General features: G+C 34.8%; 1 protein-coding gene across 22 annotated transcripts in view; it reads left to right on the forward strand.

Annotated features, from left to right (window-relative positions):
- The window catches only part of DMD (dystrophin), a 1,136,032-nt gene that overhangs the window by 411,398 nt on the left and 700,587 nt on the right, over nucleotides 1-24,047 (forward strand). For 15 of the 22 annotated variants that reach the window (XM_086879781.1, XM_086879793.1, XM_086879783.1 and 12 more), the window contains exons 8-9: nucleotides 3,177-3,355; nucleotides 4,306-4,428. In XM_086879781.1, the coding sequence (XP_086735907.1) occupies nucleotides 3,177-3,355; nucleotides 4,306-4,428 (302 nt within the window). The remainder of the gene's footprint in view (nucleotides 1-3,176; nucleotides 3,356-4,305; nucleotides 4,429-24,047) is intronic. The other 7 variants (XM_086879790.1, XM_086879801.1, XM_086879789.1 and 4 more) reach the window with 1 other exon arrangement.

Raw genomic sequence — 24,047 nt, forward strand, 5'->3', positions numbered from 1 at the left:
GGATTATAAAAAGTTGGTTGCTGGATCACTTTTTTGAAGAGTTTGACATATTTAGAAAGTAATTAGTTTGAGAACATTTCAGTTTTATTGTGGTCATCCTTAACAAACAGTCAATCTTGTAGTTTTGTTCATCATAAAACAAATAATATTTGTTAATAAGAATCAAGCTGCAGTGAACTTTTATCAGGCAAATTGCTTCCCAAAATAAACCTGTAAAACCCTTTAAAGGCAACTACACTTCAACAGCAGTGGATTTGGCTTATATTTCATGATTTTAACATTCTGGGGTGAAATCAGATCCTTTCTGCTCTTTTGGTACTTGTTGCCAAGTAATTGCTTTTCTAGAGGAAAAAATCTTACTTTACATTAAAATTCATGGTCAAAATTGAGCTCTTTTAGTGTCTCCTTAGACTCAGGAAGTAATTTTGGCCCATATATCAAAATAAGTGGGTTTGTTTTTTTTTTTTTTCCTCTGCATTTTGTGAATTTGACTGGGGGATTCCTTGAACAGACTAATCTTTCTAAATGGCTAGAGGTGAATATGTTTTCAGGGGGAGCACACAAACTCAGGCTCTTGCAAGGTAATTTTGTTTCTTTGATGAGAAATGATGCTTAAAGAAACAACGTCTTAATAAGTGATCCCATGGATCTCAAAAGGTTTCAAGAAGAGTTGACTGAACAATATGGTTCGTCTGACAAGTTTAAGTCACTGTTTTCTTTTGAAAAATATTAATCTGTCAGCAGAAAGTTTTTACTGAAAAGGTTTCCTCTCAATAACTGGAACACTCATCTTGGAAACTTTTCCAGTACTTTTGTGTAACTGTATTTATTAAAGAACTGGGATGGTTTCCAGAGCTTTCCAAAGTTATTCAGATTCTTTATTAATAAACATGTTAATATAATTTCTGCTAACCTTATAATGTTTCCCATTTTAAACTCTCTTTTGACTTGTAGTCTATTTTTTTCATTTATTTTTTTATTCTTTTCAATCCTACTCTGGATAGTTTTTGCCAAGAAAACTGATGAAAATTTTCTGAAATAATTGCCTCTGAGTTTAATTTGAAAAGATAAATTGGTCTGGAAAAAAAAAATCCCAGATAATTTTCTCAAAACTAGTGCTGGAAAAATGGCATAGCCTGCATATCTTGTCTTAAATTTATTAAAAATCTTCTGTATTTTCCAAGAATTTGAGATTAATTTATAAGAGGTGTATATTGGTTTGACAGATATTTTTTTTCCCCACAAATGAAAATAAATGTATTTACAAAGAAATAGTGAGCTTCCTTGCAAGAAAATGCTTGAATTTCAGTTTATTTACTGTCTAGCTACTAGGATTTCAAACAGCCATCAGACTCAGCAGGTGGTAAAGATAGTACGTTAGACTAGGGCTCAGAAGAAGAAAATATTAAGGTAAAATATAGCAGAAGTCATTCCTGCTCTGATAATTCTGGAGCCTGTAAAAAAGACTTTTGAGAGACTGATATTCCAGGCTTTCCAACTGTGGTTGTTGAGCTGTTTGTTGTGATTAAAAAATGAAATCCTTTCCTATTTGCCAGTGGATTTTGACAGCTGCATATATGCTTTTTATTTGTCAGGTAGGATGTGTAAACAGTTTTTAGCATATATATTATTTTCTAGGTACTCATTTTATCTATTGTGTGAGATATTTTTGTAGATAAATGATAGATAAGGTATTTTCCCACTTGGTTAACAGGACATTTTGAAAAGGAAAATAATGAACAAACAATAGGAAAATCACAATTGGTACTGATTGTTCAGTGTGTATTCTTTCCTATAGGAAGGCATGGATATTCATGTAAACATCAATTGCTAGTGGACACTAAGTATAACAAAATGGTGGTAGAATATTCAAGAGAAGACAAGAAGATGTTTATAGTAAAATTCTTATATTATAGAAATGGGAATGTTAAAGGGAATGTGCTATTTTTTCCAGCCAATGCTAAGTAGAAATAAACCTTCAGCTGTCTCTTATAAAATACCAAGCAAAGTACTGGATGGGATGGGTCAGAAAGCCAAACCAAAATTAGTGATAGAATGTCTTTTCTTAATTTCCAAATATATGTAAAACTTTTAATGCAAGGTGCCTTCTTTCATGTCCATTCCACATTCTAGGCAGAGAGAATGAGATGCCATGTTGTAGAATTATTGATTTATTTTTTCTGTGAACTCAAATTTTAGCAAAGACAGGATTGATCTAAGACAGTAAAAACTCATAGTTCTTGGCTTTCTGCCAGCACTCATGTTAAAACATTCATGGAATTAATAAATTTCTTGTACAACTGTCCTTTTACATCTTGATTCACTAGACTGAGTGTAGGAAGTAAGTGTCAATGGCAAATAACAAAGTAACTATTTCAAAGAGCTGCCACATGCCTTACATTTTTCAGATCGTTATTGACTTGAATTATTGAGTCAGGGAAGTGCTTTTCCAGCTGGTGTATAACATGGCTATGTGCAAAAGTTGAAATCATCTTTGTGTTCACGCAAAGTTTCTTGTACAGACTCCTAAAGAACATAGAGGTTTTACAGGGCTTTTTATTTATTTTTTTTTCTATTATGTGTTTCAATGCATGTGAATCTCCTGTTCCTTAGATGTTCCACAGATTTCATGAAGAATGCAAGTTTAAGTAGAATATAAAAGCTTATTATTATTATTATAGTTTGACTTCAATGGTTGGGTTTTATGAACCCCCTCACAAGAAAAACTGGTAATTTTTTCCCCCCCTACATCATTGTTGCTTTCAGTGGCTAAATGATGTGGGGAGAATGTAGAAGGCATGACTTGGAAAATGAGGTTGTCCTCACTTTTTCATAAGGGCAGTGTTTATGCAGCACAAGTAAATACACTTTTTCCTATGTCTAGCTGTGCTTAATGGGGATCACGGTGTCAAATTGCATTTTGACATAAGAAATATAGATGGGAATCTCATGATGCTGAATGAAATAACATTAGCTGTATAAACTCTGGCTCCTTCTCATTGATATGCAAGTTTGTTCTGCAATTTTGGAACTGATGGTGAGGTTCTAATTAGTCTCTAGAGTATTCATGTGGACAATAGATTGCTCATTAGTCTGTCAACTTTCCATGAAACTAATTGGTTATTTCTCATGTCAAATATGGAAACTGAATTTACACATGTTAATTTTCCTTCCAGATGTTGCAACTGCCTGTCCAGATAAAAAGTCCATCTTGATGTATGTGACTTCGCTGTTTCAAGTCCTGCCCCAGCAAGTCACCATGGAAGCCATCAGGGAGGTGGAGATGCTGCCGCGGCACTCACGGGTCACCAGAGAAGAGCACATAGAAGTACATGAACAGCATTTTTCACAAGAAGTGAGTTTCACTTTTCTGCTTTCATCTTTCTGCTCTAAACTGGTTGTTTCCCTGCCTACCCCATGAGTTTGATGTCAAATGGCCAGTGGAAGGCAAAAGCCCCATGGGTGTCATGGGCAAAGTCCCTTCACCCCAGTCAAGCCAAACATACTTCTCTGCATGTACTTTCATACTGGCTCTCATCTAACACCAGACTGTTTTAAAAATTACTATTCAGCAATGAAGTGCTTTGCACTTCAGTTCTACAGCATTGTGCATTTTGATGGTGACAGGATGCCTCGAGATAAAACAAATTTGGGGGGCTTACATTTAAAAGCAGATAGAAGCATTACCATTTTAGAGAGTAGCTGATTACATTTCTCCATAGTCACAATACATTTTTAATTTTTGTAGCATTTTATTTACAGTGACTTGCATTTTAAAATAATACTTTCTCAGTTTATAGTTGTCATCTCAAAAAAGTCATGAAATATTTGGAATTAATTTATGATTGTAATGTCAGTTTTGCTTTTTACTGAAACCATCAGATAGCATCTGCTGAAGTTTATAATGCATTTTAAGCTTAGTTTACTTGTCTGAATCGAATCTGTATGTTGGGTATGGGATGCTCACTCTCTTTTAGAGTTACTGAGCAGATAAGTATTGGCTCTGTTTATTCAAGATGTGACAAAAGATCACTTGCTTTTTGAGCCTCTGCTTGTAAATTATAAAGGAGCTTCCCTTTTCATTGTTATTCTGCTGGTGTTGAGTCCTGACAGTTTGTTGCTTTTGGTAAGGGTGTCAGATTGAATGAGAGGTTTCCTTAATGCCATCCCATTTTGCCTGCTGAATACCAACACTGTCCTTGAAAAATGACCTTCCTGCTTCTTTTTCTTCAGTTGATCTTAAAATCAATATTTACTTCTGCAATCCATGCTCCTACCCATATGTACATTGTAATTTATTTGTAGATCACAGTCAGTGTTCCCCAGGGACCTTCGCCTTCTCCTAAACCGCGGTTCAAAAGTTGCACGTATGCGCAAGCTGTGTATGTCACATCCCCCGACCAAAAAAGGAGGCAGGTTCCTCCACAGGTCTGTCAATATTGTAGTTTTTTGAGAGAGTTGATTTGTTAAGCTCGTGCTTGGAGTGAAAGAGCTTGTGCATTTTGCTTCTACTTGATCTTAATGACCTGCTTTTTCCAGGACTTTTTTCTGTCGAGTATTTACTTTTTCCTGCCTATCTCTGCATGGCTGGCAATAGCTGTTGTGCTGATTGTAGGGGATGATTAACATTCAAGTACTGCTGGTTTAGACTCATAAACTTCTTTCTTTGTTCAGTCATTTTTGAAAGTAGTACATACATTGCCTTAAAAAGGTGTTATAAGAACAAATGTAACATAAGCTATATTTGGCATCTATTATAGTACAGCCTCAGGTTTAGTTATAGAAAAAAAAAAAAGAGCCATTGGCTTTCTCTTTCTTTTTCTAACCCTTCCTATTAAAGAAAATAGTAAGTGATGGCATTTCTCAGAAGGTTACTGTAGTTAGAAAGAAAGGTGAAACAAACATTATATTTAACCCTGGAATATTGGATTACAACAGCTGGTCATTTTTATCACAAATGGCATCTTGCTGGTACTTACTTGCTGAGGGTAAGGGGTTATATTTGGTTTTTACTTATTTATTCTCTTTTATTTTTACTTTTAAATAGCTGGAGTGGTTTAATAAAACTTGTTTCAAGTAATCCTTATAATGAGAATTTCAGTAGTTGAATTTTTATAACTTTTGACAAGTATAAGACCCAAAGGTCATATTGTTTGCTTCTATGTCCTTTCCTTTCATTACTTCAGGGAGAAAATATCTGTGTGTATGTGGTGCTGCAGTTTGAGTTTGCCTCTGGGTACTTAATTCTGTCTAACATCTAAAAATCTATTGCAAAATTATGCTTCTATTCAACACTGTGTATTCAAATCTATTGTTCAAGTGACAGGTATTTTATTGAATAATGACTTCCTTTAAATGCTCCAGGACAGAAACCCTTTGCACACAACCATGAGCCCTGCTACATTATTCTAACATCAAATGTGTTGAAGTGATGAGTCACAGAGCTTTGAAATAAGATGTTTAAAACTATCATAATTGTTTTGTTCTACTTAGACATTATGCAGATATTTTAGAGTGATGAAAAGTTATTATATAGGACAGATTTTTTCTTGAGGTACTTTTATTGTGACCACTTGCAGGTTTTGTCAGCATCTCCACCATCAAAAGTCATGTGTAAACTGAAATAAATGAAGTCATTTCTACAAAGCATGGTGGCTGAAATTTTCTAAGACGTAATTTGGTTATTTAGTCCTCATCTTGCATTTCAGTTTTCAGATCTCTTCTTCCTGAATTTGGAAGCTTCATCTACTACACTTTTATGCAAAAATTAATATGACAGTATTATAATTCTGCCAGTTAGCAGAAGCTGAAGACCTAACCAGAATCTGAGCCAAGTTGTGCTGCAGTCACAACAGATGTAAACAAATTTAAAGCATTCACTTAAGAATCCTTTGGGAAAACCACCAGGCAAAATCTCATTATAATCAATATAAACTTGAATTAAAATAATAACAATTAATATCCCAAATCAATATATGGAATTATTATTAGTCAGTGATTATTTTTTGCCTTCAGCTATGTATTTCTTAAAGAAGAGCTGCTGTCTCCCAATTAAAGCAAGTTAATAATTATAGTTAAGTAGTGGTTGATAATTTTTTTTCTCCAGACACATGGGGCTGGTATAACTTAATAATTCCATCTATTTTAACTAAATTAAATAAATATTACTTCCTTTTCATTTCTTAGTAGCCTTTCAGTTTTCTGTCAGCTTTATTATGATTGTTGGATACCATTATAAATAATGCAATTGCCTTAAGATTTTGAGTAAAATCTACTTCTGTAAGGGACTTCAGTAAAGAAATCAAGAGGAATTAAACTTTTTTCTCTTGGATTTTGTAAAGTTTAAGAAACTTACTCTCATTTCCATCTAGTTATCAGGAAAAGTTTATTAGATTAGCTGACTGTGGCCTGCCAATTTCCATGTTATTTTTAATGCTGTCATGGAGAAATAATTTTCACAAAGTATTTTGGTCTTCTGTTGAAATCATGGAATCATTCCTTCTTTCTCATTCTCTGCAAACTTTCAGCTTATAGGACTTGAATATTATAATTTCCCCAAAATAAGCATAATTAAATAAGACCTCTTTCCAAAGATTTTGCTTATGATCCTGGAAATTTGACCAATATGGTTTTTGATGCATGTCATACATTTGCTTCATATGTCAGTTGTCAGGAATTTTAAGATATATGAACTGTGAATCTCTGAGCTGCATATTGGCAGGAAGGAATAACATTTCCTTTCACACCATCATTTGTCAAAGTTCTTTCTCTTCTATCTTCTATCCTTGTCTATTCTTTTATGTCATATTCCACTTAATTTCACTTTTCTTATCTTCACTCTTCCTAGTAGCTTCACAACTTGTGTGCCTTCAAATTCACCCTTACTTTCTGAATTCTTATTCTGTCACTCAGGAGGGTACTTGCAAGACCTAGTATTTCTGTTGTGCAAATAGTGGCCAGACAAGTTTTGCTTTTTTAACTCTGACATTTCTCAAATTCAAAGATAATCATTGCTCTGCAAACCTGTTCGGTCAGTGCTTCGCTACCTCTGGCAGAACCAGTGAAGCATTTTCAAGTGCCAGAAGTAACATGAATAGCAGTTTTTCTGCTAAAATTCAAGAACAGTTTTCTTCCTTTATCTTGTTTACATAGTGTTCATAAACTCATGAAGATCTTGGGACAGGAATCCACTTCTCAAACCTGAATCCTTGAATTTCCTCAATGAACACTAAGAAAGGCCCAACAGAAAATATTCATGTTGACAGTTTTTAGATGCAATTACCACTTGGCAATTACAGAAGATTTGCCTGAATTGGCATGTCTGTATTTTGTCTTGTATGTGTTCTCTGTAAAAAGGCTTCACTTGCAAATATCCAGCTTAATGTACTAATAAAAGGATCCTCAAGTTAATTTTCTGAGACATTTCAAAATCCTCATTTAAAACTATTCCTTGTCTTCTGTTTATAATTTTGAAAGCACTGGGGTTTGTGTTATTGATTCATCTCTTTGAACACCTGACCAAGAAGAATGCTGTGTTTACTTTCCAGTTTGGTTCATCAGACCAGTTCCTAGTATTGATCCCAGGCAAAAGTGATCCTGTCTCACTACTTTCATTTTTACTTCCACTGAAGTATCTCCACAGAACATAAAATATACAGCCTTAAATGGGTTCAAGGTAAAAAAAGAAGTGAAACTGAAGTACCTGAAAAAGAAACTTTTTATGATACGGAATCATAGAATCATTTATTTTGGAAAAGACTTAAATACGAGTCCAACTTACCCTAACACTGACAAGTCCACCACAAAATCATGTCTCTAAGCCCCACATCTACAGGTCTTTCAAATTCCTTTGAGGTGGAGACTCTACCACTTCCTTAGGCAGACTGTTCAGGTGCTTGATAACCCTTACAGGGACAAGAATTTTCCCAATGTCCAATCTGAACCTCCCCTGGCACAACTTGAAGCCATTTCCTCCTCTTTTATCACTTGGTATGTGGGAGAAGAGGCCGACCTCCACCTCACTACAGACTCTCTTCAAATAGTTGTATAAAGCAGTAAGGTCCCCAGGGCTTCTCCCAAGCCTCCTTTTCTCCAGGCTGAACACCCCCAGCTCCCTCAGCTGCTCCTCACCACACCTGTGCTCCAGACCCTTCCCCAGCTCCGCTGCCCTTCTCTGGACTCGCTCCAGACCCTCAGAGCCTTTCTTGTAGTGAGAGGCCCAAAACTGGACACAGCATTTGAGGTGTGGCCTCACCAGTGCCGAGTCCAGGGGGACAAACCCTGCCCTGCTGCTGCTGCCACACCATTGCTGATCCAGCCCAGCTGCCTTTGGCCTTCCTGGCCCCTGGGCACACCTGCCTCATGTTCAGCTGCTGTTGACCAGCAAACCCAGCTCCTTTTCCTCTGGGCACATTTCCAGCCACTCTTCCCCCATCCTCAAGACTTTCCTGGGGTTGTTGTCACACAGGACCAGAATGTGGCACTTTGCTTTGTCAAACCTCATGCAATTAGTCCATCAATCAGCCTGTCCAGATCTTTCTGCATGGCCTTCCACCCTCCAGCAGCCAGCCCAACTCAGCATCATCTGCAAAAACTGAGGGTGACCCCTATTCCTTTTGAAAAAACAGTGCTGAAAATATAAGTATTGAAAAAATCAGGATGAACAAAATCTGAGTATTTTGAGACTGGAACTTTTGTAAATGAGCTTCTGGCAGGTCCTGTTAGAAAGGTGAGTCTGTGAGTTTGGCTGTCTTAGATTATCTATTCAAAATCAAGCCCATTGATCTCTGTGATTGTCGATTTTTGTTCTTTTAGTTGAGTTATGTTTTCTTCATTCTACATTGTATGAAATACAGCTTGTGTGCAGAATTACTCTTTAACATTTAAACTAACAAGCTTTAGCATATTTGAATTGAAATAATTTCAGATGAAGCAGTGGTAAATGAGGACAGTATTCCTTGGCACACAATGATTTGATTTGGGTGGTAGGAATTAGGGGCTTCACCTCAGCCTTCATCCTTGTCATTATTTGTTTGTGAGAAATTCCTAACATTCCAACTTGTGTTTTACAGAATATTGTAATGCAGTTTGCTTGTGTTTCCTGGGTTTTATAATGTGTATTTTACCAAGTTTCTGTATGGGACATTGTCAGTCAGTTCATAGCGATAATTAACTTGAAAAGTCACTAAAAGCTCCTTATAAAATTAAGTTGAATTTATTCCTACAGCACAGAACCCTTCTGTCAGTCTTGCCCTTGAGAATGGTGGTTTTCTAAATCTTTTATTTGCCACACTTTTGGTCTTCTGCCAACAATTTAACTTCTTTAAAACTGCTGTGAGATCTCCTTTCTGGGACTCTTCAGGGTTGGTCTGTGCCACAGAATTGAGTGGTACAGCATCACAGGATTCTTTTATTGCTCTCCTTTTTTACTAAACCAAATTTTTCTTTTATTTAGGAGCTGTGATCTAAATTCTGTCCTGATTACCTTACAGTAAAATCCTCTTTTGGAGAGGCATCAGAAGACAGTGAAGTAAAGCCAAATAGAAATTTAGTTCCAACTTTTTGGTAATATTTCCAATGTAAGATACTTATCACAGAATATATTCCATTGTGTCAGCATTGGGGGGATTTATGGCATAATTTAAAGTAGAATTCAGGAAACTTCAGAAATACTGAATTTTCTACATATTTAGTCATTAGATCATGATGGATATAAGTTGGGCAATGAGTATAATGATAGTCCCAGGTGTTAGCCTAGCTATTGTCATTTAAAGATAAACTTTCAGAAAGCTAGGAGCTGTTTCTGTAGAGCTAAATAAAAACCCTAGGACTTAGGCTAAGCATAATAAAATAGCAAAATTTGCCACCAGAGGTCAGAACAAGGAAATGCAGAGATGGAAAAATCAAGCTATGTGGAAGTCTTCTGGTTTTCTTAGATCTCCATCTCCTGGATGCCATGTCTTCAAGGAACAGTTTGAAAAATGATGAAGCAAACATTTTCAAGTGTGTTTATATATTTTTGTATTTTCAATAATAGTCTGAAAATTAGATGGCTTCTTGTCTTAGCCTTGAGGTCTGTCAAGATGACAGTAGTTTCCCATCACTGCTTTGTGTGTAGACACAGCAGCAGTTCAAACTCCTTTTTTTGTGTGGGGGAGGATTTGGTTTTTTTTTTGTTTGAATGTTTACTGTGTATTCTTTTCCAAGAGTTTTTGTTGTCAAAAATGTTAGTACTCTCATGAGTAAGTGATAACTTCTAGTGGACCTAGTTTCCAATAGGTCAGAGCTTTTAGTCTACTTCATTTCACACACTCAATCATTTGGTTTCCTGCTGAGCTGAGATCATGAGGTCTCAACTTCCCCACCAGGGCAGAGAGGTTCTGCCATTCTAGCCTTCAGGCTGAGCTCTGCCACTGCTTTGCATTTACAGATGTTGGATATCACTGCCCAAAATTCTTAGGCATCACCTTCTGCTTGTCTCCTCACATCTCTGTTGACCAGCAACAGCACAGGAGGAAATGCTATGAAGCTGCATCAATGGAAATTCAGAGTGGACATGAGGAAAGGGCCCTTCACTGAGAGGATGATCAATGAGTGGAACCAGCTCCCCAGTGAAGTGGTCATAGCACCAAGCCTGTAAGAGTTCAAGCAGAGTCTGGATGTTACTCTTAGTCATATGATTTAATTTTGTGTAGTCCTGTGAGGACCAGGGAGATGGAATCAATCCATCCTGATCTGAGATATTCTATAATTCTCTGATCTGCAGGGTCTTTTTTTACTTCCAGGATCTTTCTTCTAGTCAGCATCTTTTTACCTTATTTCCAGATCCCATTCTCTCCCCTGACACAAATTCTTTTCAGGATGCTTCTTTTCATCAGCAGGTGATCTTTGCATAACCATGAGACCGTGGTTCCCAGTCTAAGCAGTCTCGAGGCAGAAGCACAACTCATGATGAGCCTCACCTGGAGTGCTTCTGTCTTCTGCCTCTTCAATAATGGCAGGATTTAGAGCATGCTAAACCATGCCTAAACTATTTGTTAGCAAAACTTAGAACCAGTCCCAGCTGCTTGTAGCTGGCAAATAGCAGGAATCAGCCCAGGAGCTCAGAATGGCAATTTCAGGCTTTCAGCCTCTGCTCCAAACATCTTTTCACAGTTATCTAATCCCTGTTCAAGTTCCTTTTAACAATCACTAGTGAAGGTGGAGGTTTTTCCACCTCTAATGGGTAATGACAATTCTTTATTTTGTAATAAAAAACAATTCCTTCCTTAAGTTTTCATCCATTTTTAACTTTTGCTTTTTATTGACCTTAAAAAACCTAAGAGAGAAACCTTTATTTTTTTTTCACGACTTTATCAACTATAATTTTTTCCTTAAAGTAGCTGTAAATCTTGCTTAACAAGGGGCACTGGAAATGAAATGTGGAATTTCCCATTTGATCTGCTAGTGTATTTATTACTGACTGATAAGAAAAGGTAACATGTTTTTCATGAACTTTAAATTCCTAGATAAAATATATCTGCTGTATATTCAGGTTGAATTCAGTAACTGAATAAATTCATAATGCCATAATCATGAGTGTATCTATAACTGGTTGGAAATATTTAAGAACAAAACGGTTTTCTAATAAGTAAAGGTAATTTACATTACTTTTAGAGTGACAGATTTCAATTTTTCCTATTAGCAACATGGAAATGTTAAACTAGTAATTTCCTGACTACATTATTGGTGAATGTATTTTTGAACAGACAACTGTACATACTTTCAGTAACTCACTTTTATCTTGACTGGGTTTGGTTTTTTTCTTACAGGTTATTTTTTGGTGCTTTTAAGTAGTTTCAGTGCTATTTTAAGTTTCATCTGTATTTTTTTTTTTTTTTTTTTGAGAAGCACACTTAACAAGAGTTTCTTAATTTCAAATTTGAACTACTTCTTTTTTTTAAAAGTCTGGTTTAAAATTTCTTACCTGTACTGAAAATCTGGTCTTGCCAAACTTAAAACCTTGTTAATATGAATGAGAGGTTTCACTTAATTTCAATGAATTTTGCAGTTTCAAGTATTTTTGCCTGTTATTTTGGAAAGAAACCTCTTTTCTCTGGTTGCTAAATAGCTTAATGTTCAAGGCTTACAATAAGATATATAGGATGTATAACATTTAAAAATATTCTCTTAAGTGATTTTCTGCCCCTGAGTCTCTTGAACATAAAGTATGTGTATTGTATGCTAAAGATGGATACAGATGTTAAAGCTGGATGTAGATACACAAAATAAGTTCACATATTCCTTTACTGTTAACATTTTATATTTTTAATATCCATAATATGTATAATAGTAAATTAGTAAATTTGAATCCCCCTTCTGGCCTGTAGAGTTTAGGCAACAGTGCAAAATTGTATCAGCAGTGGATTTGATGCAAAGGAAGGGCTAGATAAAACTTAGGATGCAATGTTAATGAAAATCTTTGCTGGTGAACAGACTGGTGGAACACTGAAATTAAAGTAATTTGAGGATTTTTACAATTTGAAGTCATTATGCTTTCCCATTTCAAACCCCTCAGAAAGGCCTTTCACTTTATGCACACAAAAAGAAGTGAATTTAGTCTGAGATTGAGAAAGCCAGCAATTTACTCTTTGCACTCGTTCATTACACCTATTAAAACTTATGAAATGTAAAAAAAAAATTGATATAGAACTCATGTCTTTTGAAAAACTTGTCAAGACAGTTTAGCACATAAAAGCAATTTAAAGTATTTTGCTAGAGATAAAATTATAGCATCATTATAAACAGCATTGTTAAAATTTTGCTCATCTCTATATAGCATGTGAACTTCTCAATAGTGTCATGAAGTCTTGCTTCATAATTTTAGATAGTATTACTTTATTTTAAAACATAGTTTATTGAGGATTTTTCACTCATTAATTTATGTAGATTTGACATTAGTAAAATTAAAAAGACATCAAAGATGAGATTGTCTGGTTATATGCTAATCTAATCATATTTTTGTTCATCCTTTTGAGACTTATTACCAACATGAGCAAAAAACCCAAACACCTAATCCAAAGAAATCCTGAAATATTGATGTAGCAGCAGCAGCACATTTTATTCGTGTGCTCAGGAACAGGAGAGAAAGTTTATTTTAGAGCCTCCTTGTTCTCAGTGGCTTTGCTGGCTCTCATCAGTGAGAGAAGCTTCCTTGGCCCCAGCAGTTCCATCCTGTCTTTCTCTGACTTTCTGTGCAGTGTGACAGGATACATTCACTTTCACATATACTGGCTTTCACAGGATTACCTTCAGTGATGGTTAAACATATATAAAAATGATGAAAACATTAAGAATTGCATTTTCCAATTAAAACTCCTTGAGTCTTAATTACAACACTTGTATATAATTTGACTGTTTCCTGCCCTGTCTTACACCATCACATGGTTGAATTTTATTCAGCTAAAAGAAAACTGATGAGGGATTTTTAATTAAGATAGCTTCAGAAAATGTGTGCAGAATATGCATTGTGCCCTTAAAATGCCTGTGCCCAAGTTTAGTTGTAACTTTGAGGAAACAGCTTCAGTAGAAAGTGTTAAGATTTCTGTGGAGAAAACCTTTGTGCCCCTAGTTGCATATAAAACTCTTGATAAAATCTAAAATATTTTTGGTGTGTTACAAATGGTTCTATTGGTTTTGGGAAGTGAAGGAACAATTAATTCCCCACTCACATGCAGAGCCAATGAAAATTTCTGCTTCGGGATGTCCTTTTGCCCAAATCATTGCTCTGTGAGATAGAGGATAACCTTATTTTTTTTATTTTTTTTTTTTTCCCTGTTGTATTTAAGAACAGCATTAGAGTTGTCTGTTTTCAGGGTCTGTAGGAAGTGCTGTGGATTTTTTGTTAGTTCACATTTGTATGGCAGGGAGGTCTGTGTGTTTATCTGCAGCACTGACCTTTGGAAAGGCCGGATTGCTGATCCCCCCTGATCGTGAAAGTTCTGATTTCTTTCTTTCCCTCAATGATTTTGATGCAATAGAAGCTGTGTCTTGTAATGCTTGTGTAGAAGACTCTCCCACTAGGATACTGCAGTATGTATTTTTTAGTTTTGGTCTGCCTGTACAGAGTTCAGATCCAAGTATAGAGAGGAAAATACTAATAGATTTTCCAAGTTTATTTGCTACAGCAAAGGCATCTGTCTCTATGTACAGAAGTATAAAGGAATTTTGCTTTATAGTTTGCTAAGATTTATAATTATTATAAGCAGTATTATAATACAGGCATATTAGCCTGTGGTGATCAGTAAGCTAGGAGAAAAGGAGGAATAAATAATACCTTTTAGAAGAAAAATACATTTGGTGTGGAGGGTAACAAACAATTTTTTAGATGTTCAAAATTTATTTAGAAATTCCACTGCTGAAAGAATAACACATATCAAAAATAAGAACTTCAAAAATATAAAAATTGTGTGGAACAACATGGTGTTTGGTCAGAAAGAATTTGTTTTGTTAGAACTTTAATTAAAATGTATCAAAGAAGGAATAGATATATTTTGATATGATAAATAATTCTTAAAATTTTAAAAGGAAATTTTAGTTGTTTGATAGGTTATTAGAGCAGAAACAGCCCTTCAAATAAACTGTGCATGACATAGTGAGGCATCAAACTTTAGAAAACAGATGTATGTTTTAAAAGAGTACAAAATGGAATTCTTCCTAAAAATCAAACCTATTACTTGAAAACAGTAGCAATCTCTTATGGAATTAGTTCTGAGAACTTTTTGCAAGTCATTTGTAAAGTATTTTGAAAAAAAAAACACGTTTAACTCCTAAGCATGAATGAGTAAAGAATAAAGATCTGGTTTAAGTTAAAGCATAGCTGCCATTGATATATAAATATATTCATGTTTAGAGGAAGTTGAAACTACAAAAAGTATAGACAGGTGAAAGTATGATAAGCAAGTTTTCTGTTTGATGTTTATGTTTTCCTACCTTCTTTATTTCTGCTGTAATCTTTTCAGATTTCTCTTTTTGGTATTTGCATCCTATTTAACATGACAATATTTGCAGATTCTACCAAATCTGGTTTTTATCTTCATTTGGACAAAATTACAATTGTCTTATGAATTTTTTGTTCAGTATATTGTTTATATCAGCTTCTGAATTGACAGTTCTTGCATACTAAGGTTGATATTTCTTCAGTCTAGAAGTATATAAAACACTTTCTTAACTTTCATTTTAAGCAGTCTTCTGTCTTGCAGTTTGAAGTGGTTTGTGCTTTGTTTGGTGGACAACACATATCAATTTCAGTTCTGTATTTTATTTTTTTTGCAAGAATAAAAATAATATTGATTTTACACTATTTTCTGCCAAAAACAAATAAAAAAGCATAAACCAGAAAAGAGAGAAGGAGGTGAGGAAGAAGGGGGAAAAATAAGACAATTAAATAATACAATTAAATAATACAATTAAAAAAAACAAAAAACATGCAAACACTATGTCAGCAGCATCACATGCAGTGAGCAGCAACTTGGGATGCAAGTCAGACTGTCAGTGAGATGAGGGGACTTTCTGACTTTGAACTTAACAATAGGATTAAAAAATAAAGATTCTACAGCATTTTTTCCATTCTGAAAGGTATTGAGGTATGATAACAATAAATGACTATGTTTGCATAAGTTTTCCAACTTGAATTTCATTTGCCAAATGAATTAGAAAGTACAATTTCCCAGCACAGTATGTGTTGTATGTTACTCCAGCCACGCAATGTCATTTTGTTCAGTATGATTACCTTTTAAAACTGACCTCTAGTCAATTTGTAATTGACTACTCCCTTCCAGAATATTCAGTTTCTGTCCAATATCTTTGGCCCTAAAAATTGTCTTCACTGTTTCTCTGATCTCTTTACTTCTATTCACACTCTTAATCACAGTGTTCTTGTGTCTTCTCTGTATCACCAAGGAAATGCTTTCTCTGTTATGCCATGCCATCTTTTGCTACTTCCTGTTTTTTCATGGTTCTCCTGTCCCTTTTAAATTCAGTCTCAAAATCACACTCTTCTGCAATGATGGCTTTAACCAAGTTTTAACTTGTTCATGTTCAGCCTCCTAATTTTCTCAGCTTTAACTTCTCCTTTCACTCTTTAGCTTTGTTCCTGGATTTTTTCCCTTTCTGTGAATGTACATGATGCCTACTGCAATGAATACTCTATTTAATACCTACAGCTTCGAGTCATGCATTATATCTTAGTGAGTATGAGTACATTTATATATAATATAAGGAAGGATAATTCTACTTGGCAAAATTTAACCTGTAAGGCACCTATAATTATTTTCTGCCACATCAGCAATATCAGGAAAAAGTAAATGACAAAACATTTGGAGATTCTGTTTCAACATTCTGGTAATTATTTGAAGAGCAAAAATTTATTTCTAGAAGAAAGTACTGTGAATAAATAAGTAAATCTCAAATAAGTAAATAAGTAAATAAATAAGTGTGCAATTCCAGATGTAAAAAATTGCTTTTTTCTAGATCTCAACTATCAAGGGAAAGGGGAAAAAGGAAGATGAGAGAGTATTGAGAAAGAAAGAGTATAGGTAGATAAGAATATGGTTTTGAAACAGCACATTTATAATGTATTTTTTAAATTGGAAATTTCAGAATTACTAGTGTCTGTTAGGAATTTTGCAGCTACAAAGCTACACATTAGTTGTACATTGTCTCTATAATGAGCATTTAGAATCTTGTAACTCACTGGTTAATACCCACCTCTTTAATAAGCATATCTGACTACATCTGAGCATTCTCACTTACTCATTCTCCACTGATGTGTGCTTCAGAAATTTCTTGAACTGAAGATGGCATCTTTTTATTTAAAAATCCTCTGTGGATTTTTATCCTGTTCTTCTATCCATTTGCTGCTATCTGTAAGCATTTAAGAAAGTTTCCTATATAGCTTTCAGTTTTCCAGAAGGACTTCTTGGTAGTTCCCATTCTTATCTTTTGGAAATATTTTCATATTTTCTGTATTAATACCCAATTTATAAACCTCAAGTTCTTCATTCAGTAGAGGAGGAAAACCCCATTGTGAGATGATTGGTTATCATTTTGACTGATTCACAGCTTTTCGTTTATTATTCACAGCATGTAGCTACAAGCAAGGTAGTTACACTACCAAATTATTAAAAAAAAAACAAACAAACAACCCAAATATTAAATAATTTGATCCTTTTCTGTAACAGCCTTTTGGTTGGATTTTAATGTTAAATTGAAAGTATATTCATTGCAGTGCTTTTCATTGAAGAAGGAGAGCCTCTTTAATAGAAAATAAAATACATTTTGGGAGAGTTTAAATACAAAATGGATAAACTGCATAAGAGCCATGAATGGGATATTCAGCTTATTCAAGCAAATTTCATTACTAAGATTTTAGATGACTTTGCAAAACCACCTATTTTAGTAATTCCTTCCAACTGTAATAACACAATTCAACACATGTTGTTGAATGTTTTGAAATCTCCAGGACCTCAACATCAACTTCACAGAAACTGCGTGGCATATCTACTAATTGGCTCTTGCCTCAGAACCTTCATTTCTCAGAAGAAAAAATTATCCTAGAGATGGATCTTGTTGAAGTTAATTGCTGAGGCTGTTGATGCTTTTGAAGGCATTTTGACATTGTGCTATGTGAAAATATAAAAGGAGTTTTGAAATTAAATATTCTTATTGAGAAGACTGGAGGGTCTTTTATGCTATGGGATAACACAGATTTTGCTGACATCCATAGCAGAAGAGAGAGAGAATAGGGGAGGAAAAAAAAGGAAGAAATAACAACTGAATGGGATGATGAAAAGAGGTTACATCTTCTTCCAGAATGATGGAGCTGCATTTATACATTTTCATAGATTTTTGAACTACAAGGCAGTGGAATCCACTATGAAGCATATGTGAATATGAAAAAAAAAAAAAATATATATAATATATATATATATATATATATATATATTTTATTTTTTTTCCCTATTTTTGCTTTTGGCCTGCATTTCTGTAATCTTAATATCTCCATATGTATTTTAGCAGGCCACCTTTTGGTGTTTGTTTCTTGATTTGTCTGTTGCCAGAGAGAACTGGGGTGCAGTCTATATTTCTATCTCAATCTCCTGTAATACATGCTAAAGAAATAATTCAGTATACTTTTGGACAGTTCACTTGCATTTCTCTTGGCTAAAAAATAATTTACCTTTCACTATTCACCTTCTATTTACCATTTACTTTTTTTCTGTTTATACATTTAATAATTTTTCTCCACATGGAGATTTTGAGAATACAGTTTAGAACATAGAACATTTCATAGAATGGTTTAGGTTAGAAGAGATGTTAAAGATCTTTAGAGACTTTTAAAATGTCTTTCTCAGGTCAGTCTCCTTCAAAGTGGATGTTACTTTAGTCATTACTACATTTAGAATTTGCATTTTAAAAATTCAAATTAAATAACCATGACCTTTATCTATTCAATCTTGCGTATTTTTCATGCTCCTGAATTATACTGTGACCACAGTTCAAATTTTAAGGTCATCTGATCACCATTAGTAGATAAAGTTACCTTTTTCTTTTTTGTCTGTGTGTATGTGACAGTACAAAACATTCTGGAAATCTCTCAAATAAGCTGAATCTGCTGATCTGGAGTTACATTGTTGGTAGCAGTACTGGGAAAAGACCTCAGGCTCCTCGACCCGTGATACTTTCATCAGGACCCAGTTACCATTTACTGTTGGAGAGTTCTGGGAAGAGTCATTAGTTAATACTGAAAACTTATCCTGGGGTGAAAATTTCACCTTCCTTTATGTAGAGCGGAGTCTTATTTATGTATTATGCAGCTGCCAAATGATCTCACAGTCTACTGCGTGACATGACAGAGCCTGAAATATACTTCCCCTTAAAATGTGCCCGGCTCTTTCATCAGGAAAGGGAAGATTTGAAGAATGGTGGGCAGACTAGCCCTTCCAACAGGAAGAAATCATAATTTTGTTGTAGGTTTATGGTGAAAGCAATTCTGTTCAGTCACAGTCAGTTGATTTACACCAAATCATATTCTGTCTGGAGCCATGGTTCTTAACTGCTCCAATAGGAAGTGCCTTCCTTAGAGAGGCAAATGCTGGTGTCTTGTCACCAGCAATGCTACATACAGAAATACAGTTTATGAGCAGAAATACTCAGCAAAATTAAAACCCTTAAATAAACAGAGGCTGAAAATGTTCCCTGGAGACTTTTGATACACTTTGAGACAAGTAGCTACCAAGCACAACCTGATTTGATATTTTTCCAAGTACAGGTGTTTGAAGAGAGCAAGCTAAGGAGAAAATCGTTTTGTGAAGCACTGACTCACTTGACCATGTATGCAAATTGAAGCAGTTTTTCACTTTTTAGAAAGGCTGATCATTATGGGCAGCTGGCAGCCTTGATTCATGTCTAAGTCTTGGTAGCATCTTACCTGTCCTCACAGTTCCCAGTCTTAGTCTATTCCCCAAGCCCATTGATTGAAGTTTTTTTTACTGTCTTTCAGTTGTTCTGAGCCAACTTCTGCACTTGAAAACCCAAGGTGCAAAGTTTTGCTTTAATGCCAAGGAGTTATTTATTTGTCTCTTTCAGTCTTGTACCAGCTGTACTTAGTAGAGTAGTTGAAGAAATTAGTTTTCTTTTACCACTTTCCCATCAATAACTGCAACACTTTCCTTCCTTTGTAAAGAATGTACTTGCATCAATACTGCCTGGCTCTGGCTTTTCTCCTCAGCATATATCTTGCCTAAACTCCACTGATTTTTAATGACCTAATAATCTGCTGCATCTCAAAACTACACTTGCAAGGACAGGTCAATTCATCCATGTGGAAACATATGCAGGAGAAATGGAACCACAGAGAAAATCAAGTACTAAAAATCTAGCTTGTCTCAACTGAGCAAGCAAAACCTGCAATTTTTCAGATTTATAAGGCCAAACCTGTGTGGATTTTCAGACAAATAGCAAAAAACCCCAAAAACAAAAAAGCAAAACAAAAATCAATGACAACAAGAAAAACACAAAAAAATACACCAAACCTTTCTTACCCAAGATTCATTTACAAAGACATTTTTAAAATACTTAATAAAATGGAAGTTCTAGCCTCATTTAGAACAAGGAAATTGTTAACATTATAACAAGTGGTCTGAATTAATTTATCTTAAAATTTTTATTACCAGAAATTACTGAACTATTCTGTCTGGAGTCATCTGTTGAGAAAATATAATCTTGATTATTGAAAAGACCATTTTAACATTTAACATTTTAATAGTCGTGATTTTGGAATACAAAGACCCATAAAATAGATTTTATAATGAGGAAGATGGAGTCAAAAGAATAAGCAGTGGTTTCATTCTATGATAGGAGGCATAGTTAGAGAGTGAGTAATATGAACTATTTTCTGAGGCTGTAATCCTACAAAGAGGGTGTTCAAAATGAGAAAGATACTCTGAACTTAAATTTGCCTTTAATAAAAAATGCTACTTTAAAATTGTATGTCTTGAAATGTAAAAGCTCTAAATGCTCTTAAAATTGAAAAGCTCTTAAAATGTCCAGAGCCACATTCTTTATCTTTTACAGTGGGACAGGCATTTTCTGAAGGAAGGAAATACATAATTTAAATAAGAGTGATGGAATGATCCCTAAGTTTTTCCTTTAAAACTACTTTCTAAACCTGCCCAACTACTTTCTAAAACTCAGAATCAGTCTTTATGTATTAGTAGAAACATTCTTGGAGAATTTGCTTACCCACAACTAATTGTTCTCCTCTCTTTAGAAACATATTGCAATAGCAGGTGAGGAACATTTTGTCCCCTCACTTTTTCACCTTGGAGGGGCTGCAAGCTCATGGTTTAAATTTTGTGAATTAATTCATACATTTGCCAGGAATAGCTCATTTTTTCCAGGCTTCTGAAGGTCAAAGGATTTTTACTTTCACTTACTATACTTTAAATAAATCTTCAGAATCCTTTGGGTCTTTCAGCTCTCACACCCAAGCAGAAGATGGTAAGCTCAGTTCACAGAGATTAAAATTCCCATTTTTTATCTGGGCATAATTCCTGTGAAACAGGAAACAAAGGGGAAAAAAAAAAAAAAGAGAGAGAGTCTGGAGTATTTTTTTTTCTTTTTACATTGGTCCATAAGAAGGATCAGGGTTGTTGCATGCAAAAGTGTCTGACCACTTCTCAAAACAGTCTGGGAGATGGCTGCCTGACTGATTCCAAGCTATATATGATACAATGTTCATGAAGCACTTAAACTTCTCATGCCATTTTCTCTGGTGTTGGTCAGCCTCTCCCAAGAATAGCAAACCTGAGAGTTCAGTGGCTCTGAGAGGGCTCACCTGCAGAGGCAGGATGCTGTCCACACCCTGCAGCAGCCCTGGGGAGCTCAGCCCGTCTCAGTTTAGGACTACTGCTCCCTGGGTCACAGGAGAACTGGCTTTAGTCAAAGGAACTTTTTGTCTTGGCAGCAATTTGGGTCAGTAACTTTCTTTAAAGGTTGGGTAGCAAAACTGTTGTTCCTCCCAGGTAGTTATTTCATTAGTTTAGGCAAGAGAAATGACTTTCCAAGTCTGTTCATTAAGAAACAGTAGGCTCGTTAGCCACCATAAGTTCATGGGAGCAGACAGTGTTTGTGATGAGCTCAAGGCCCATACCCAGCAGTATTTCTGAGAAGACTGTGCAGCCCAAGGAGAAGGGAGGAATGCACCACCACAATGAGATTTTATTGAAGTTTTTATTCAGTAAATTACTTTGTGTTTTGCTCTAAGTGCTGCCAATCAAGTTTGTGCTGCATATTCATTAAATGCTGTATTAAGAATAGGTTTTGATTTAAGAATGAAACTGTATCCATATTTAGGCAGCTTTTAATTTTGTAAGAATAGCCTTCCTAGCATTATATAGCTATAAAATTTTGACTTCAGCTTGTCCTCATTGTTTTTCATTCTCTTAAAACATATGGTTAGAAACAGCCATCACAATATCAGATTATATCAGATATCTCTATTAATAGCGGTGCTATCCATGTACTATATACAACACCTTAAAATTCCATGTTTTCTCACTTTTTTAGGAACTTCAAAGAGATTTAATATAAATTCATAAACAAGAACACTCACAGGTTGTGCTGTTTGGTTGTCCATCAATATGATTTATGAAAATCAGAGGTTTCTATTCTTGTTTGTCTTACATAGATTATTTGATTTTGGGAATATTCTTAGTGCTGTAGGTCCTGCACACTTAAATTTGGGGTTTATTAGGGGATGAGTAATTGATATAATAATCTTTGAAACACTACTTTGGTTTTGGTTTTTAATAAAAAGAGTGAGCCATAAGCATTAGGTCAGTAGTTGCCCACTTCTAAGTGTTTCATGTTCTGTTTACAGCTAATTCCACTGATTTGATAGCTGTTTTTTCATGTGATATACAGGATAAACAAGGGTGGGCAGTTATCTCCTGGAGAGAAAACAGCACTGACAGAAGCAGTAGACATGAAATATAACAGTGCTTATATGTATTTTTAGTCAAGTCAAAATCCACGGCTGACTACATGGAGTGTTTATATCCTTATAGACATTTTACCATGTTACAATTTTAGAATTCCATGCTTATATATTTTTCTTCTAGTCTTTTTCTGTTTTCCTTATGTTAGAAAATAGCCTGGATTTTTTTTTTATTTTCTTTTATTTTTTTTTATTGAGAACAGAGTTTGAAATACCTGTCAAGAAACTCTTTAACTCTTTTGGTTTCTACTTTTATTAGAATATGTTTATGCTTTTCTACTTCTTTGAGAGCTATTACAACAGATCTGAAATTAGTTTAGGCACAATTTTTTTCATATGAGGTCATGAGTCCAAGATTTTTTAGTGCTCTTCTGTCTAATATTTATATTAGCATGAGAGAAAGCAGAGAAAATGCTAATCATTAGCAAAAATTATACTTAGTAGTTGTTCCTCAAAGTGTTGTTTGGGGTCCTTAGTTAAAAATTTGTCATACATGAGACAATTCAGTGTCTGATCTAGAGAAAGAAGGATTTTTAGATGAAGAATTTTCAAGCAAATACAGACAAAATAGATCATCAGTACAAACATGACATCCCCTAACCTCACTCAACTGTTAAAGCTTATTTTTTCTACACTGTAACAGATATGGATATATAACATGAAATATTGTTATGGAAAAAAATAAAAAAATATTACCTGTGAAAAGCACTGATCAAGTTATCCCTTTCCACAGTGGAGAAAATTATATCTTGCTGCAGGAATGTGATGTGGTTGGGTACAATTTCTTATTGCGTTGTATATTATTTGAAATCTAGAATTGCACACAGTTCAAAAGTTAATTTGTGCAGAAGGGATATTTGCAGACCATTTTCTGTGCTACATTATTTATATTTCTGTAAGATAGTATTTCCTCTTAACAAAAAACAACCAACCACACAAAAACAAAACAAAAAACAAAACAAACCTAAGCTATAAAGTTTATCAGATTTCCAAGCCTGCTTTTTCTGGTGGGGTTTCAGTTACTGACCACTGTGTTTCTCACAATGACAGAGTTACTTTACCTGGCCTAACATGGATTTATGGATCTGCATAAATTTCATGTGATTAGTAGAGCTATGCAATTCCAAATGAAGCTGTTGTTGTGAAGATTGAAAATTTCATTTTTAATGATTACCTTGCATGCATTGCACTTCCTGAGGTCAGCCCACTTGGCTGAGCTCTAATCCCATAGGGGCCATTCACGTAAGAGTTGGGCTCGATGATTCTCTGGGTCCCTTCCAATTTAGAGCCTGCTGTGTTCCTGCTTGTGATTCTAGTGATAAACTTTAACTTTTAGTTCTCAACTGCAATGAAAGGCTTTATTAGCTGCTTTGAGCATTTTATTGGCACAAGTTTGTCAGTGGAAACAATTTTTGCCAACTATAAAAACATTAAGTGCCTTGGTATATTTTTTTTTTTTATAGAAGCATAAGCATATTTATATGTATAATTTGTTTTTTAAATTAAATTC

Source organism: Cyanistes caeruleus, chromosome 3 (genome assembly GCF_971803275.1).
Source record: "Cyanistes caeruleus chromosome 3, bCyaCae1.hap1.1, whole genome shotgun sequence".
NCBI lineage: Eukaryota > Metazoa > Chordata > Aves > Passeriformes > Paridae > Cyanistes > Cyanistes caeruleus.